The sequence below is a fragment of the Rattus norvegicus genome, chromosome 10, assembly GCF_021556685.1.
Source record: "Rattus norvegicus strain SHRSP/BbbUtx chromosome 10, alternate assembly SHRSP_T2T, whole genome shotgun sequence".
NCBI classification, from domain to species: domain Eukaryota; kingdom Metazoa; phylum Chordata; class Mammalia; order Rodentia; family Muridae; genus Rattus; species Rattus norvegicus.
Genome location: NC_141543.1, coordinates 60,563,734 through 60,580,958, shown reverse-complemented (window position 1 = coordinate 60,580,958; position 17,225 = coordinate 60,563,734). Strand labels below are relative to the sequence as shown.

Below are 17,225 nucleotides of genomic sequence, written 5' to 3'. Positions count from 1 at the left end.
TGCCTGGGACAGGACTTGGTCTGCTTAAACCCAAGAGGAATCAGAAAATCAAAATCAACTTGAGAAGGCCAGAACCCTCAGGGATGAGGGAGGAGAAAGTGCACCGGGTGGGAGGGAGGAACAATCAGAAACTGAGGTAAAGGGATTGTCCCCTCCCTGCTGGGATACCCCCAGCCCTTCTGCCTGGCAGGAAAGGGGCAGCCTATAACACCCAAGAGCACCTCCAGGGCTACTAGGCAGGGGGCTGGAGGTGGCTCACAAAGGCTTGTGCTCCAGGAAGATGCCACCTAGTTTTTCTGCCAGGGTGCAGCAGGCTTTGACCTCCTCCTCGAAACAATTAGCTTGTAATTCATGCTCGATTCCTGTCAGATTCTTCTTGATGGCATCCTTGGAGCTGGCACAGATCATTTTGCTCTGAAGAGGTGCACTCTCAGGGGCCCAGAAGTTGAACAGCAGGTTGGTCCTCCTCGCTCTCCTTGGTTGCATCCTAGAGAGTGTAGCGCCTGTCAGTCCTTGTCTGGCAGCATCCTGACAAAAGTGGAGTAAGGGGTCGTTCACAGTCGGCCCCACATCTGCTACCAACATCTCCTTGCCTTCCTCTGGGATGATGGTCTCAACCTCACTCGGGCAGAAGAGCACCACCTTCTTTCTTTTCTTCACTTCTTCTGGCCTTGAGGATTTGCACATTTTCATGTCATTGAACACCTTGATGACACCATCAGAGACTGCTACACCAGAGGCCCTGTTTCCAGACGGAAACAGAAAGAGCTACAGAAGAACTGAGCTGCTGCAGCTGCTGATTGAACCTTTAAAGTTATTCCCTTTAGGGGTTGGGGATTTAGCTCAGTGGTAGAGCGCTTGCCTAGCAAGCGCAAGGCCCTGGGTTCGGTCCCCAGCTCCGAAAAAAAAAAAAAAAGAAAGAAAGAAAAAAAATTATTCCCTTTAGATGTACTTATTTATTTTATTTTATTTTGGTGTTTTGCTTGCACGCACGTCTGTGTACCACATGTGTGCCTGGTGCCCAAAGGGGTCAGAAGAGGGTGTCAGATCACCTGGAACTGGAGTTACACTTGATTGTGAGCCACCATGTAGATGCGGGGAATTTAACCTAGGTCTTCTGCAACAAGAATTCTTTTTTTTTTTTTTTTTTTTTTTTGGTTCTTTTTTTTGGAGCTGGGGACCGAACCCAGGGCCTTGCGCTTCCTAGGTAAGTGCTCTACCACTGAGCTAAATCCCCAGCCCCTGCAACAAGAATTCTTTTTTTTTTTTTTCTTTTTCTTTTTTTCGGAGCTGGGGACCGAACCCAGGGCCTTGCGCTTCCTAGGCAAGCGCTCTACCACTGAGCTAAATCCCCAACCCCTGCAACAAGAATTCTTAAACACCGAGTCATCTCTCCAACCCCGAGAGCCCTGGTTTGGAGGATGAATAGGAATTCTCTAGTATTCCAGACCTCAGGGACAGGCAAAGGCACCAAGTGTAATCCCAGGCCTCATGAAGCTGAGGCCAAAGTAACAAAATTCAAGGACAGAGTGGCTGACATAGTAAGCTCTAGGCCAGGAGAAGGAGGAAGAGGGAAAAAGGGACAGGAAGGATAAAAAAAGGGAAGAGAGAAAGGAAGAAGAGGATGGAGAGGAAGAGGAGAAGGGGTAGAGACAAGGAAGGAGACAGTTAAGGGAAGATCTGGGTAGGAGAATCCAAACTTGACCACAGGGCAACAAAAAGACAGTGACTCTAGGCAGGAGTTAACCTCAGATCTACAGTCCCAACACTCAGAAGTCTGGCTAGAACAGCAAGTTTGAGGCTAATCTACTATACACTGAGTTCCATGTCAGCTTCAGGTACAGCAAGACTGTCAAAACGAAACAAAATGAAACAAATGTGATGTGTTTTGGAAATTGTAAACTACCCTCCTGGGTTTGTGCGTGTGCGTGCGTGCATGTGTATATGGTGTTTTGGTTTGTGTTTTTGAAGCCCTGGCTGTTCTGGAACTCACTCTGTAGACCAGGCTGGCCCTAGGGTTAAAGACGTGACCCACCATTCCTGGGCATGCTTCTCTTTATTTTTAATTTAATTTTAGTATTTCTTATGTGAATGGGCGTTTTGCCTCCACGTATATCTATGTACCACCTATGTACCTGAGGCCAATGAAAGCCAGAAAAGGGTGTTGGATTCCCTGGAACTGAAGTTACAGATGGTTGTAGCTTCCATGTGGTTGCTGGGAATTAAACCTGAGTCTGGAAGAGCAGTCAGTGCTTTTAACTGCTGAGTCATCTTTCTTGCCCCTCCACTCTCCTCCTCAGGAAAGAGGAGAAACAGGAAAAGCAGTCATGTCAGGATAGTCTGGACTAAAGTGGTGGTGTTACAGATGAAGAAGACCAACATGCAAGAGAGGTTGAAACACCAGAGTTGACAAGACACAACGAAGGTGACTGGTTAGCTCGTTGGGAAAAGGAACTTAGAAGGAGGTTCATGCTTGTACATGTTCGTCATATGTACCATTCTGGGGGCAGCTAGACTTATGGATCTGGTGCTCCAGAGAGGGTTGGGTTGTAAGTAAATGAGCTCTTAGGGGAAGTGTTTATAGATGAAAACCACCTCAGAAGCTCGCTACTCTGGTTCAACTCACTAAGGTTCTTCACTCTCCCTCTAGGTGGCACTAGAAGCCTTGCACTTCTCTTGCGCTTTTTCTGAATTGAGCTCTCTCCACATTCTCTGCCAGTGCTCTCTCCCTGGACGTGCTTAGGTCGTGCCCTCTCAACTGGAGACCCAAAACAGGAGCTGACTCTGAAAAGCTTGTCGCCCACGCGGCCAGCACATGCCTGGAGGCTCAGGGACTTCAGAGAGGGTGATGTGACCGGCGTGAGCACCTGTCCCTTGGGTTCCCTCCAGGAACCAATGTAGAGAAATGTGTGGAGGGGATGGGCCAGTAGACTGTGCACCGCCCAGAAGTGCGTGGAAAGATAGGACGACCAGACACGGTTCTCAGACACACGGGGAGCGGAAGTTATTGGTCCCTTGGGTCATCTCCTTGTGGGAAGCGAGTCGCGGACCCTTTAAGGCTCCATCTCCCTTGCCCTCCCCCGCCTGGGACAGGCTGGGACACCCGGGACCTGACATTTGGCGGAGCCTAACGTGGGAGCTAAAAATAGCCATTCCGGGTTACTTCGGGGCATTGTTTCTGACACACACACACACACACACACACACACACACACACACACACACACACACCCGCAGGCTCTGTGTCACCCTGCTGGAGTTACCCCGTACCCTGGCAAGTACACCTAGCCCATACCCTCCTCTTCCACCTCTCAGGGGGACCAGTTGCACTAACTCTTTAAGAAATTTCGCAGTCCAGGATTTTGGGTGGCGGGAAGAGCCTTTTGTTCCAAGGACCCCACTTTGAAATCCCAGAGGCAGGCGGGAACCTTAGGGGCGTGTCTCCCCAGCTGGCATTAATCTTAGGGTTGGGGGCGTGGCCTTTTGGGGTGTGCGGGCTCCTGGCCAATGGGTGTTGTGAAGGGCGTGGCCCATGGCGGGGCGGGAGTGAGGAGGTGGCTTCAGCTCTCCGCATCTTTCCCCCTCAAGCCCATCTCATTAGATCCCGGAGAGCCTTGGTGCTCTCCGGTTCCTTGGGTTGTGGCAGTGAGTCCCACCAGACCCGCCCTTTGCACACCACTTCCGAAGGCCGGGGTCTTCTGCCCGCCAGGCCGGGACACTATACCCTATTCATTTTTTTATTGCAGTGCCTGAGTCTTCTTTTAAAACAAGATGCCGTCGGGTTTCCAGCAGATCGGCTCTGAAGTAAGGTTCAGCATTCTGGGGCGAATTGGGGAATCTGGTTCAGATTTTGGGGGCTGGGTTTCGGGTTGGGGTCAGTTCGGGGGCGGTTCTTGCGCAGGCGCAGGGGTTGGAGATGGGGGGCTGGCTATTTATATTCAGCCTAGACAACCCGTGACGGTCAAATTCCAATCCCGCCAAGAGACAGAGTGTGTCCGAGAGGCTCTACGTGCCCAGGCTGAGAGACTAGATTCTGAGAAATCCAGAACTTGTTTCCTACTCTCCTGTGCGCTGCATCCGGTGATACTCTGCCCAAGACTCTATTTGAGAAGGCAGATCCGGAGACTCACCTTCCCGGAGCTGTTCGGGTTTACAGTGTTTCTAGGACCAGAGCACTTCGGGGGCCCCACCCCCACTTCTGGCAGTCCCCCAGGAGGCTGAACTTTCTCTTGGCCTTGCGGTGGGTGGAGGGGCAGAGGGGAGTGTCAGCCCCCCCCCCCCCAGCTCAGGTTTCTGCTTGGAGACAGACTGTGCCGCCAGCAGCAGCCACCACTGCCACCGCCCCTCACACCACTCACTACCATCCCTCCTCTTCCACTGGACATGACTCTCTCTCCCTGCTAAAATCCCGTCACATCCCAGAGTACTTGGTCCCATTTTAGGAGCTGAGGGGAGGCTAGGCCTAGACCTAAAAGCTACCCCAAAGCAATGACCCAGATGCCCTTTCTGGAATAGCCCTTCTTGGGCCTGTTGAGGGCCTGCTGGAGCAAGCTGAGAGAACTTCCAGAGGGAAGAGATGAGGACTAGAGCTGATGTTAACACCACACTTATAAAAACAGGCACTGTCTTGGATACTGTTATAGTTGAATTTGATTTTTCCAAGAGTTTTCACAGACTGACAGGTAGCTAAGGGAGACAATATCACCTGACAGAAGAGGAAATCCAGGTTCAGTTTAGAGTAGGGAAGTGACTTACCCAAGGTCACACAAATCTGAGTCTGTCTCAAGGTCACAGGGGTATTTTGAGGTCTAGATCCTCAAACTCTTGCCTGTAGTGTAGACACAGACATCAGTTTTCTCCTACGTGCCCAGGTTCCTGTGGAGTTCTGTTTACAGTGAGAGCTTTGTACAATTCCTAATATGGCCCACTTTCTCTCACCCAGTATGTTGGATGGAGCCCAGCATCTTCCTGCTCCAGCTGGGCCTGGGCCCCTGAAGGAAGTCAAACATGACTCTGTGTGACATACCTCCCCTTTGTTTCTGTCTGCCCAGGATGGGGAACCCCCTCAGCAGCGAGTGACTGGGACACTGGTCCTTGCTGTATTCTCAGCTGTGCTTGGCTCCCTTCAGTTTGGCTATAACATTGGAGTCATCAACGCCCCACAGAAAGTGAGTGACCCACGGCTGTCAGGGTGGGAATACATCAGGTGGTGGGAAGAGAAAGGTCTCTACAAGTCACTTTTATGTCCCCCCCTCCCCAGGTGATTGAACAGAGCTACAATGCAACTTGGCTGGGTAGGCAGGGTCCTGGGGGACCGGACTCCATCCCACAAGGCACCCTCACTACCCTTTGGGCTCTCTCCGTGGCCATCTTCTCTGTGGGTGGCATGATTTCCTCCTTTCTCATTGGCATCATTTCTCAATGGTTGGGAAGGTATGGAGCTGGAGGGCAGAGGCGGGGAGGAGTAGGAAGGAGGGCCATAGCATGGGTGTTGTGACCAGCCCTCCTCTCTGTGTGCCTGCCAGGAAAAGGGCTATGCTGGCCAACAATGTCTTGGCTGTGCTGGGGGGCGCCCTCATGGGCCTAGCCAATGCCGCGGCCTCCTATGAGATACTCATTCTCGGACGGTTCCTCATTGGCGCCTACTCAGGTACCCACAGGTGCTATGGCTCCACTCTGTGCCTCTGCTCTCCTTAATCATGTATGGGCTTCTATGTGGGAATATGCAGCTATCCTCGGCTTTTTCTTCTTCCTTCTGCCCAGGGCTAACATCAGGGTTGGTGCCTATGTATGTGGGAGAAATCGCCCCCACTCATCTTCGGGGTGCCTTGGGAACACTCAACCAATTGGCCATCGTCATTGGCATTCTGGTTGCCCAGGTAAGTAGGCCTGGCTTTGTGGGGAGCTAGGAGTAGAAGTTGGAGTGGACGTCTGTATTTGGGCAGGAGGGAGATCAAAGTCACTCTACCTCTTTCCTGTCTTTTCCTACAGGTGTTGGGTTTGGAGTCTATGCTGGGCACAGCTACCCTGTGGCCATTGCTTCTGGCTATCACAGTACTCCCTGCTCTCCTGCAGCTGCTTCTGTTGCCCTTCTGTCCTGAGAGCCCCCGATACCTCTACATCATCCGGAACCTGGAGGGGCCTGCCCGAAAGAGTGAGCTCTCACCTTGCATCTAGCCCAGGCCCATATGTCCATCCCATCTTGCTAGTAAGTAGGTCTCCTCTCAGGTTCCATAAAGCCTGATATTCCCCACCCCCAGGTCTAAAGCGCCTGACAGGCTGGGCTGATGTGTCTGATGCACTGGCTGAGCTGAAGGATGAGAAACGGAAGTTGGAAAGAGAGCGTCCACTGTCCTTGCTGCAGCTCCTGGGCAGCCGCACCCACCGGCAGCCTCTGATTATTGCAGTGGTGCTGCAGCTGAGCCAGCAGCTCTCAGGCATCAATGCTGTACGTATGGAGACCCAGGCAGAGCCAGGTCAAGTACCAGTTTGGGAAAAGGGAGAAGGGAACAAGCCACCTTCTCTATTAGCACTCAGGCTCTGCCCAGTTTGTTGTGATTGGAATAAAGGACCAGACATTTCTAGCTCTGCCTCTCCTGCCCCTTTACTTCTAGGTTTTCTACTATTCAACCAGCATCTTTGAGTTAGCTGGGGTGGAACAGCCAGCCTACGCCACCATAGGAGCTGGTGTGGTCAATACCGTCTTCACGTTGGTCTCGGTAACTCTTGCCTGTATAACGGCCACACCATTGGTTTTGTAGCCCTGGGTGCCCTGGGGTCCTACCTTGTTTGTTGCCAACCACTGCTCCCCCTCCCCACTCTCCCCATAGGTGCTCTTAGTAGAGCGAGCTGGGCGACGGACACTCCATCTCCTGGGCCTGGCAGGCATGTGTGGCTGTGCCATCTTGATGACGGTGGCTCTGCTGCTGCTGGTGAGGCCTTGGGACTTTGAGAACACAGCAGTCTTACCCATGGGGATAGCCCCAAGAGGCTCTATGACTGTGCCAGGATCATGGGTGCTACAGTCTACAGTCTGTTTCCAAGGTGCTCTGGGGACATAGGAACCTAGCGTAATAGTTCCTATGAAACCTCACAAGCATGATTCACAGAAACACAGCTTCAGAGCCAAGGGAACAAGAAACCAGAATATTCTACCTTGAAACCTTCTGAGGTAGCCAACAAAATGGCAGCTCTCAGAGACGCTCCAGGGCAGCTCGACACTTGGGAGGCTGAGGTGGAGGCCTTAAAAGTTCAAGGCCAACCTAGGCAACATGTGGCACCTGTCTAAAAGGGCAGTGGCCAGGGATGCTCCAGGCCTGCTTAGCCTAGAGTAGCAGCTTCTACACGATAAACCCTGGACCAAAGGCAAGGGAAATCTAGAGAGGCCGGACCCAAATTTCCTGCTATTCCTTCCTGGTCTCTAGGAGCGGGTTCCATCCATGAGTTATGTGTCCATCGTGGCCATATTTGGCTTTGTGGCCTTCTTTGAGATTGGTCCTGGCCCCATCCCCTGGTTCATTGTGGCCGAGCTCTTCAGCCAGGGCCCCCGCCCAGCAGCCATGGCTGTAGCTGGTTTCTCCAACTGGACCTGTAACTTCATCGTTGGCATGGGTTTCCAGTATGTTGCGGTAGGTTCCCTACCCTTTGCTGGGTTTCCCACACCAGTGGCCAGGGGAGAGGCAAGGCACCCTAGTCCCCTCACTGTCCGGTCAGGGACTCCCTGCCTTGCAGGTGGTCCCTGGAAGCTAAGTCTGGTGGGGTTACTTCACCAGGATCAAAGGAAAGAGGCAGAAATAGATGGGTGGAAACCAGTGGTCCAGCAGCTTAGATGCCTTCTAAAAAATAAACCAGTAGTATAACTTAAACTTTCTACTAATGCTATAAATGGTTTAGAAATCTACCCCAGGTGTACACTCTTAGGAGAGCAAAGGATAAAAAGCTAAAGGAAATTGTCAATGTAAGCTTCCATTTCCGGTCATTCCCACTGCCTCCTCCTAAGGAGCCACACCTGTTCTTTACGCAGCCCCAGTTCCCTTAGTCTTTGGTGCCTGGCTTCCCACCCCTCTGTCAACATTTCTTTCTCCAACTGTCCCAGGATGCTATGGGTCCCTACGTCTTCCTTCTATTTGCCGTCCTCCTGCTTGGCTTCTTCATCTTCACCTTCCTAAGAGTGCCTGAAACCAGAGGCCGGACATTTGACCAGATCTCGGCCACCTTCCGACGGACACCTTCTCTCTTAGAGCAGGAGGTGAAACCCAGTACAGAACTTGAATACTTAGGGCCAGATGAGAATGACTGAGGGGCAAAATGGTGGGAGAGCCACCCTCCCCACCAGACTCCCTCCTTTCCTCGCAGCACTTTAGCCCTCTCTTCCCTTACCTCCAGGATGAAGGAAACAGCAGCCTGGGGAACTGGGAAGCTGGAGGGAGGGGCGGGTCACATACCCCTCATTCCCTCTGTGTGATTCTTTTGGATTATTTATGTGTTGTGGCTAGGCTGTGGCCACCTAGATGGGCTTTTCTCCCGTCCTGCCTTCCTCTTACCCCTATCCAGAGACTCAGCTCTAGAATACTTCTGTTCCCTTTAAGAGAAGGGGTCTGCTGGAGGGTGAAGCTGCCCTGAGTTCAGGGGGATGAGAAGCAGGGGGGCTGTGAGTGAGTGCTTTCCTACTATGACTCCTCCCACAAACTGGCGCTTTCACTGAACTCTTGCCACATAGACTCTGGGTGAAGGGGGTTGTCTTGACCCCTCCAGGGCAAAGGATACACCCTCCCAAAATCTAGCCTTGCCTCGCTGCTGTAGGCTCCACCCTCCAGGGCAAAGGAACACAACAGTACATCCCTGACAGGGCAAGGATGGTAGAGCACATCAGTCTCCATTTGGGGCCCTGGCCTGTTCCCCAGGGCTGCCAAGTGTGGGTACCAACACTTTCTTGTTCCCCTCCAGGAAGGGTGCTAAACCCGAAAGCTTCTGACCAACTAAGGCAGGAGGGGATTTGAAAGGCTGCCTATAAACACTGGTTGGGAGGGAGCCTTTGGTATTTTTGTATGTACGATAGGGAGCAGAAACCTGGGGGCTGGTGTATTAAATATGTATATAGAGATTCATCCATAAAGTCACTGTATGGAGACAAGTGTCCTGATGTGGAGGAACTGGAGTGTGTGCTAAGACAGAAAATGCCTCACCTCTTCCAGAGAGCAGATGCCTCTAGATTCTGTCACTTATTCACATTAACTTTCATAACTTTCATTTCCCTCCTCCAAAAACTAGGGTCTCACTATAGAGCCCAGGCTGGCTTTGAACTTGCAAACTTCCTGCCTCAACCATCCAGAGCGCTTGTTTACAGGCCTGAACCCGAATGCCCCACTTTCCCCCCCCCCCTTTGGAGCTGGGGACCGAACCCAGGGCCTTGCACTTGCTAGGCAAGCGCTCTACCGCTGAACTAAATCCCCAACCCCGCCCCACTTCTTAAAACCATCTGTTTTCTTGAGATAGAATATGTGGCCCAGGATGACTTAGAGTTAGAAATCCTGCGGTCTCAGCTTCCTGAGTGCTGGGTCATCTGGCTTCCTACCTTGATTTTTATCAATGCTTAAACGACAGTAAATGGTTGTAAACTATATTCAACAAGTGCCCAGACACTGCCAAGACCTCACCCTCAGTTATGGATCCAGTTGTTCTTGGTGACAAGAGTTCTTATCACCACTAAGGAAGCAAGCAAGGAAGCCCCACCCACCAGTGAGTCTTCGTTCTCAAACAGAAGAGCCAGAGACCAGGACAACAAGAAAGCCTGCTTTTGTTTTTACTGGAGGCTCAGGTGGCACATGACAGTTCATAAAATGGCTTCAGAGGTGATGGGGGGAGGTCGAAGGGAAACAAAAAATAAATGGGTGGGGAAGAAAAACAATCAGGAGGAGGTATGAGCTGGCTGGTTCCTTCTCAGCCTGACTTAGGGGAGGGAGGTGATGCCTCTGAACAATAAGGATGGATCCCTTCCTTCAACCCATGCTAGGGGAGAGGGGAAAAAAAGAGAAAAAAGCCAAAGGCTGTTGCTTTGGCCCTCCTGAGTCTCAAGGGAAAAGCTGATGTTTTGATGTCATGAATTATGGGAAAGGGGGGAGGGGGATGCTGGGTAGAGTCAGTTGGAAACTGGCAGATACCTAAGAAAGAAAGAGAGACCAATCATAAAGGGTAACTTAGCAGAATCCAATCCTGGCCTTCTTGGTCACCTACCCTGAGAAGCAGCACTCACCAGATGGTAGCTCTGGGTGTCCTCTGAGTTGGAATCACTCCAGTATGGTGGTGGGGGGGTCCCCACTGTTGATAGGTGCTGAGGTCTAAGGAACAATGGTAAATTAAGACTTACTTGTTTACAACCTTTTCTTAACATTCCTCTTCTCATCCCTTCCAACCAGTTCCCACACACACTTCCCACTCCAAAGCTGGCGATAAGGATGGGGCATGGCAACCTGGGCTTGCTTGCCTGTGCAGGGTGTCCTGGTAGTAATGTCGGCCAGGCAGGATACCAGAGAGATGGGGACAAGGAAAGCAGCAGAGGTGCAAAAGGAAGAAGTCGAAGCAAAGGAAAAGGACAGTATAGCTGATCTTTTTCACACCGAGACTCTCACCTCCGCAGCTATAGGCTGCCGGGGGCCAGGGGGCTGCTGCCGACGCCTCTGGAAGTAGGGACGGTTTCGTGGACGCTGGGGCTCAGGCCGGGAGCCATCAGTGGGGCCTTGGCTGGGCTTGGTCTCTCCATCCCCACCTTCTGTGGTAGGCTGTTGGGGTGGCCTGGGGCGGAAAGGCCTATAAAGAATCAAACTGACAGATCAGGAAACTGGGCAGAGTCCCCAGGATTCCCTGTTTTGTCTTCATCTGCTCCAGGCTCTAGAATTTGTCATTTCACACAGGCCTAACACTGGACTCTGAAGGGGAAGACAAAACAGTCTTACCTTCGGTACCTGGGCCGGAATCTGGGTGGGGGTACCCGTTCATCTCCCTGCTGTTGGTCACCCTCCAATGGGGTTGTCTCCTTGGGTTCTACCCCATCGGAGCCCTGGGAACATACAAAGGCCTAGGTAGGCTGTGGAGCTCCCGGTGTCCTTGGCACTTCCTGGATCTTAGCTCTACTTCCTGTGAGGATATTCTCTGGTCTCTGCCCTCACAACCCCCCCCCCCCAAGTTTTTTCCATAATGTGGAGAACTAGCTCTCTGGCTGCAACTCTTGTCTCACCTCTATGGGCTGTTGCTGGTTGGGGGGCCGAGGGCCTCGCACAAACCGCCTTCGATAGAAGAAGGGAGGTGGGCGCCGTCGTCTAGGTCGCTGCCCCGAGTCCTCTGCCCGTTCCCCTTCGCTGCCAGGTTCTGTCCCACCTGAGGGAGCCTCTGCCACCATGGGTGGTGGGGCAGCCGGGCGAGGCCGAGGAATGAATCTACGGAACCTACGTCGATTGGGGGCATAGCGGCTGCCCTTCACTGGCACCCCCCCAGGCCCAGTTACATTAGCAGCTTCTGCACCCTGGGGAGGTAGAGAAGCAACAATCAGAATTTGCCCTGACAACACACACAGCACTTACAAACCTGCCAGATCACTGGTGTCCCCCTTCTTCAGGCCCAAGTCCTCTACCCTATTACTCCTCAAAACCACTCCTTTCCCCTCCCCCGAGGGGCAGCAGAAGGAGTTTGTACCCATCTGAGAAGAAACAACTTGTCCTTAGAAATAACTGCCACATTCCCCCCAGAGTGTAAAGACAGGACAGGATGAGATAGAGAGAGCCACTGTCCCTCCTTCATTCCAGAGGACTGACTGAGGGTCCTGTTAGGGCTGGGGTCCCGTGTAGAAAACAGACATGGAAGTGCTTGGTGAACTAAAGAGAAGAAACCCACATGTTACTGGCTGGTGACAGGGATGGGTTCGTTAGGACATGTTCCAGAGCAGCTCTAGCAATCAGCGACATCAGGTGAGAGAGTGCAAGCCCCATTTCCACCACAGCCAGAGGCAGAGCTGGTCCCAGGAGGGCCAAAGCCTCTGCCCACCACCTCCAGGCCACCCTCCCACAGTGCTGGCCAACTCCACCCCACAGCAGCTCCCAAACCTTCTCTCCTTCCACGACATCAAACTCCACAGTCTCCCCATCTCCAACACTTCGCAGAAACTTCCTGGGGTTGTTTCTTTTAATAGCTGTCTGGTTGAGGGAAAAGTCATGAGAAAGGTGAGGGCAGCAAAGCCAGGATCCCTCGAACCAGCTTCAGCCTCCACCCAACTCCATTCTTGGTGACATTTTATTGGAGTCTAGGGCTGGAAGGCAGAGCAAGAAAGTGGTCAAAGTAGTGAGGGGAAGGGGAGGGCCTGGAGCACATCTCCACAGTGCCACAATAAAATATTAGTAGGGGAGCTGCTATCCCCCAAGATGTCCTCCCTTCCCCTTGTACCCCCAAGGACTTCAAAACATGGAGGCAGTAGGAACTCAAGAGCAAAACAAAGGCTGAACCATCTGAAGTTGTAAAGTGGGTAAAACATACTGTGCTTCTTACCTCAATCCCACTGAGCACCTCCACCACAGCAGTGGTTCTCAAACTAGCCAGCATCAGAATCACCTGGGAGCATGTTAAAACAGAGTGCCCGGGCCCCAGCCCCAAGTCTGATTAATTCAGTGGCTTGGGGCGGGGCCGGAGAACTCAGGTGATGCTGCTGCTGGTCGACAGAACACACTGAGACTCACTGCACCCAAGTGTCTCTGGCCTTTCCCTCAGAAAATTGCCTGATTCCTTCCTGTGGTATTAACAGGTCCCAGGAGGTGGTGAGCATGCCATGCCCTGGGGGCAACACACAACTCTGACAGCTGTTTAGCAGCTCAATGGAAGTTGGGCTAATGTGGTTCATACAGGCACCTGAGGCAGATGGGAGGCCAGCTACAGTCAGGCTGTTGTGAAGAGCCAGAGAAATATTGTGTGCAGCTCTAGGGGTTATGGCAAAGGCTTCCAAAGGGAGGGCAAGTGCCTCCCCTCAGAAAGCCAACCTAGCTCTTACCTGGTGAACAAAGACATCCTCCTTGGTGTCATTCCTGCAGAACAGGATGGGTTGTTAAGGGGGTGATGGGTAAGGCACTCAGTTCCACTGAGGCCTCCCTAGGTGCCCATTCCCAAGATGGGCCCAGCTTCTTCACTGTTCCAGTTCCTGGGGATATGATGGGACCCTGGGAGCAAGAAGAGCAAGCCACCAGGGCCCCAAAAGCTGGTGCAAAGAGAAGCATGCTGTAAATCCACTAAGAAACTTGGACTTCATAGGGAAACGTGGGAGGAGGCAGCAGAGGCACCTTGAAGGAGCCAGGACAGCCTCACCTTCTACCCCAGAGGCACCTCAGAACCTGCTGGTGCCAGGTCTAACTCCCTGGCCAATATCTCCTTCTCCTTTCAACCCCTATTGGGGTTGGAAAATTCCACAGGCTCCTTCCTTCTATGCTCAAAGAGGGAGAAAGCAGGGCCAGAGCCAGGGGTGCACAGCTGTGAGAGAACATAGGACATTCTCCAAACAGCCACAAAGCCTTTAGCCACCCTCAGCCTGGAGAGCCACAAGCTCTCCACACAAGCTGAACAAGGGTGAAAGGACATACTCTCAGTCCTGGTCACCACTTTGCCTATGTCTCTGGTTTAGTCCTAGGACAGGGGACAGGACTCTTTGCAGGAAGCTGCCTTCCCCAGAACAAATGTTCTAGTTTTCAAGTACTGGAATCTGCACAAAGGTCAGCCTGTAAAGAGGGAACTGAGGCTCCCAGGAGAGCATGGCTGGGCAGGGGGCCTGAGCTGGGGAAGGCCAGAGTCAGGACCTGGCTCTACTAGGTCAGAATAAGGCCACAGCCTCTCCCAGAGCTTGGAATGGGTGGGGCTGCAACTGAAGCAAAGCAGCACTCTCTGGCGGGCAGGCACTTTCCTTTCCTGCACATCAGCTTCCTTTGGGGAGAGGGGTGCATGGTTCAAATGAGCCACAGCTCTTTAAGGGATAGAAGTTGTGAAGGTGCCAGGAGTGTTGCCCTTCACCCGGAAATCAGTGAGGACTCCAACCAGGAGCCCCGAACATTCTACCCCAAAGGCACACAGCATGCTAAAAATAATGCAGCAACTCCAGAAGGTGAGAGAGGAGCTGGGAAGGTTAGGGTCAGGTTTGCCAAGTTCCTGGGTCATTAATCCTCTACTGCCCTTGAAGATGTGGGTGCAGCGTCTTCTTGCCAGTAAGCACACATTGGTGCTGTGGTTAAAGACTTTCAACCAGCCTCAGCTGGACATCACAACCATGTGCCTTGGCAGGGGTAGAGATGAAATAAGGTGTCCAATCCCACAGGTCTGTCAGTTCGGAAAAGACACCCTTTCCTCCCCCTCCCTGGGTTCCTCGGATACCTGTTGATGAATCCGTAACCATTCCGGACGTTGAACCATTTGACAGTGCCCAGGACTTGGATTGCTGCCAGGCAGAGATGCAGTGGGGATAGTAAGATGGGGGAAGAGACGGGGTTGGGCTGAGTTTTGAGAGAAAACTAAGCTAAAGTCTAACCTGCCGCCCTAACAAGCTGCGAGTCAACCAGGTTTCACTGGAAGTGTAAAGTACTCTTACTCCAGTTCTAAGTGAAGAACTCACACAGGGATTTCAGGCTCTCAAACCCACGTTCCTCACATCTTACGAAGTTCAGGTCTTTCACCTAGAACCGGGTACTCACCTGGTCCACCCTCAGGGTTCAAAGCTCAACACCATTCTAGCCCTCCTAAATTTAAGGGTCCCCATTCACCTGCTTCCCAAGCTCAGAGGTTTACCTAACAAGAACCGGAGTCAACTACACCAAGTATCCCGCAAACAGGGGTGTGGCCAGACCCTGAGGTTTTATTTTCCTACCCAAAGCCTTAGCTGAACCTGCCTGCCCGGCCCTCCGGCTCATGAAGGTGCGGCAATTTTTCCCTCCAGCGGAATCCACTAATAGTTTGTTCGGCAGCTCCCGGACCAGTTAGTCCTTTGGGCCAGGCCTACCTTCGGCTTTCCAAACCCTGCTGCCCCTCCCCCAGCCCGCCGACCCTCAGAGCCGCCCTAGCGCGTGCCCCCCCCCTCACCCAGCACCGGCTTGTCCGCCTGACTCCGGGCCGGGGGCGCGGGAGTCCCCGAGGCCGCCGTCGCCTGGTTGCCAGGGGTGCGAGGGCCGGGCGCTGAGGGGGTCCCAGCAGCGGGGCCAGAGGCGGCTCCGCCCCCGCCGCCCGCCCCGCCGCCTGCTTTCTGCGGCTCTCCCGCGGGCACCGGTACCACCACCGCTACCACCCCTGCCGCCGTCGCGGGCACCGTCGCCGCGGGGGCCGCTGTCGCCACCACTGCCGCCTCCGCCTCGCTCATCCCGCCGGGTCCAGTACCGGCCCCCGCCGCCACCGCCTCCTCCGCCGCTGCCACCACCACCACCCCGGCCCCTCCCCCCGGCTCGCGGACCGGCCACCCCGCTCGGTCCTCGCGCCCCGAGCCTCGCCCGCACGCCTGCCGCGGGCCCCGGGCCGAGGCCAATCGCAGTGGGCTGAAGCTGCGCGCTCAGGTCCCTCCTCCCGGCCGCCGGCCAATCGTAGCCGCGCAGCCCCCAAAGCCCGCACGCCAGCCCCGCCTCCTAGACTGCGCTCTGAAGCTACGGCCCCCTCCCGCAACTCCGTAAGTACACCTGGGCCCCGCCTCTCCACCGTCACGTGATGCACTCGCTTCAGCCCATTGGCTAATGACTCATTTCCCCTCCCCCCTCCACCCCTTTTCACCGGCCGCGGGAAATCAAACCGGCTGGTGGCGCCCCAACGGCCACCTGGCTTCTGCGCGCAAGGCGGGGCCCGGGCGAGCCTCCGAGGTTGCCCCTGACGACCCGGGTGGGGGTAGCGGCCAGCAGCCGCGGTTCTGCAGCCAGGGGGGCGGCTGACCTCCACTCTTCAGACGGTCGGTGCCTGGACTCTACTCTCCACCCCCTACCGCCCTGGGTACCTTCCCGCACGGAACGTCCACGCATACTCCAGGGCAGGCACAGTGGCTATCACAAGTAGAAGCCCCTTGTTTTTTTTATGTTTTTAGGGTTTTTGAAACAAGGTCTCTGTAACGCAGCCTGGCCTTGAGTTCCTGATCCTTTTGCTTTCGCCTCCCCAGTGCATCCTTGCTGAGTTGGAAGTCAGCTTGGGTCCTATAGCGAGTTCCAGGACATTTTGGGTTACAATGAGAGACAATGTCTCAAGAAATGAGAAAAGAAAAGAAAGTAACAAAGTTTACAGATTTAGAACAAAGCACAGCTCTTTGCTTAGTTTGAATAAAATATCCATACATGTAGCCAATACCCTAACATACCTCTTTTTAGGTTGTGTATGGTAGATAGCACCTGTAATTCCAGCACAATGAAAGCCAAGGCAGGAAGACTTTTGAGGCCAGGCAGAGCTCATATGTTAAAAACAAGCAAACCAAAGGACGTTATTTTTGCTCCAGAAAAGTTCTCTTAAGCCTCCTCTGGGTAACCTGACCTCCTGACCCTCTTGCCGCAGTTCTGGTGTCTCCCACGGAGTACTTTCAGATTTTCTTTGGGACCACTGGCTCACCGCCCTTGTACATGCAATTTGCTTAAAACTTGCTCTCTTTGCGTCTCAAAAGTGTGTGTCTCTTCAAGTATCGACTATCCTATCTTATCATGACTTTTTTCTTAATATGAAATGGTTTTGAACGTTTATTCCTTTAATGTTCTGAACACATATTAGGCAGAAAACACCGCAGCAGTAAAACTTCTGTAGTAATCTTGGCATCTGGAACAACGCACCACTTATGAGAATAAGTGTTGGTTCCCAATCTGCAGATGGCTCTAAGTAACTCTTTCCGAGTGCCGTCTCCTCCACATGAGAGTACATGGGTGGCACTATACAGAGTTCATTTTTATCTGGTACAGCACCCCCTGGGAGTAGCACGAGTGCGCCGCTGCAATGCTCCGCGCTCCTCAAGTGCGCTCTGGCGGTGCTCGCTACGCGGCGGCCCCGGTATGATCTCTCTCCCTGTCCCAGCGCGCCCTCTGCTGGCCACTCCTGGGGTCCACCTAGTCATAATTCCAACAGCAAACTTGCCCACTGCACCCCTCTGGTCCTTTCAGAGCTGAGGATTGTGATTTTTAGGGAAAAAGAGAAGAGACAAGAAAAGAACCAAATCGCCAGGGAGGCAGTAGGTACACAGAAACGACCACTTACTTACA

The 17,225-nt window shown here is 53.2% G+C and overlaps 3 protein-coding genes across 9 annotated transcripts; 1 reads left to right on the top strand and 2 right to left on the bottom strand.

Moving 5' to 3' along the window:
* Nucleotides 1-196: 196 nt before the first annotated feature.
* LOC102555366 (cofilin-1-like) lies at nucleotides 197-3,117 on the bottom strand. Its single transcript, XM_087575144.1, is given in 4 exon segments — nucleotides 197-494; nucleotides 497-548; nucleotides 550-742; nucleotides 2,993-3,117. Coding segments are annotated over 4 exon segments (609 nt in total). The 3' UTR covers nucleotides 197-255.
* Nucleotides 2,706-9,136, top strand: Slc2a4 (solute carrier family 2 member 4). 5 transcript variants are annotated; one of them, XM_087569927.1, is made up of 12 exons: nucleotides 2,706-3,274; nucleotides 3,747-3,804; nucleotides 5,052-5,168; nucleotides 5,261-5,433; nucleotides 5,526-5,650; nucleotides 5,764-5,879; nucleotides 5,992-6,154; nucleotides 6,261-6,448; nucleotides 6,615-6,719; nucleotides 6,831-6,932; nucleotides 7,425-7,628; nucleotides 8,096-9,133. In XM_087569927.1, the coding sequence occupies exons 2-12, from the start codon at nucleotides 3,772-3,774 to the stop codon at nucleotides 8,297-8,299; spliced, it is 1,530 nt and encodes a 509-aa protein (XP_087426053.1). In that variant the 5' UTR covers nucleotides 2,706-3,274; nucleotides 3,747-3,771; the 3' UTR covers nucleotides 8,300-9,133. The 5 variants fall into 5 exon arrangements, with proteins under 5 accessions (XP_087426053.1, NP_001416983.1, NP_036883.1 ...); NM_001430054.1 differs by lacking the exon at nucleotides 2,706-3,274 and adding an exon at nucleotides 3,600-3,645 and having other exon boundaries at nucleotides 8,096-9,136; NM_012751.2 differs by lacking the exon at nucleotides 2,706-3,274 and having other exon boundaries at nucleotides 3,600-3,804; nucleotides 8,096-9,136.
* A 642-nt stretch (nucleotides 9,137-9,778) lies between these two features.
* Nucleotides 9,779-15,436, bottom strand: Ybx2 (Y box binding protein 2). 3 transcript variants are annotated; one of them, XM_087571921.1, is made up of 10 exons: nucleotides 14,885-15,085; nucleotides 14,395-14,458; nucleotides 13,031-13,064; nucleotides 12,096-12,185; nucleotides 11,689-11,867; nucleotides 11,234-11,518; nucleotides 10,953-11,056; nucleotides 10,629-10,806; nucleotides 10,253-10,337; nucleotides 9,787-10,160 (listed from the first exon to the last, which is right to left on the bottom strand). In XM_087571921.1, the coding sequence occupies exons 5-9, from the start codon at nucleotides 11,791-11,793 to the stop codon at nucleotides 10,287-10,289; spliced, it is 723 nt and encodes a 240-aa protein (XP_087428047.1). In that variant the 5' UTR covers nucleotides 11,794-11,867; nucleotides 12,096-12,185; nucleotides 13,031-13,064; nucleotides 14,395-14,458; nucleotides 14,885-15,085; the 3' UTR covers nucleotides 9,787-10,160; nucleotides 10,253-10,286. The 3 variants fall into 3 exon arrangements, with proteins under 3 accessions (NP_001292141.1, XP_087428047.1, XP_087428045.1); NM_001305212.2 differs by lacking the exons at nucleotides 11,689-11,867; nucleotides 14,885-15,085 and adding an exon at nucleotides 15,097-15,436 and having other exon boundaries at nucleotides 9,779-10,160; XM_087571919.1 differs by lacking the exon at nucleotides 11,689-11,867.
* Nucleotides 15,437-17,225: the final 1,789 nt, after the last annotated feature.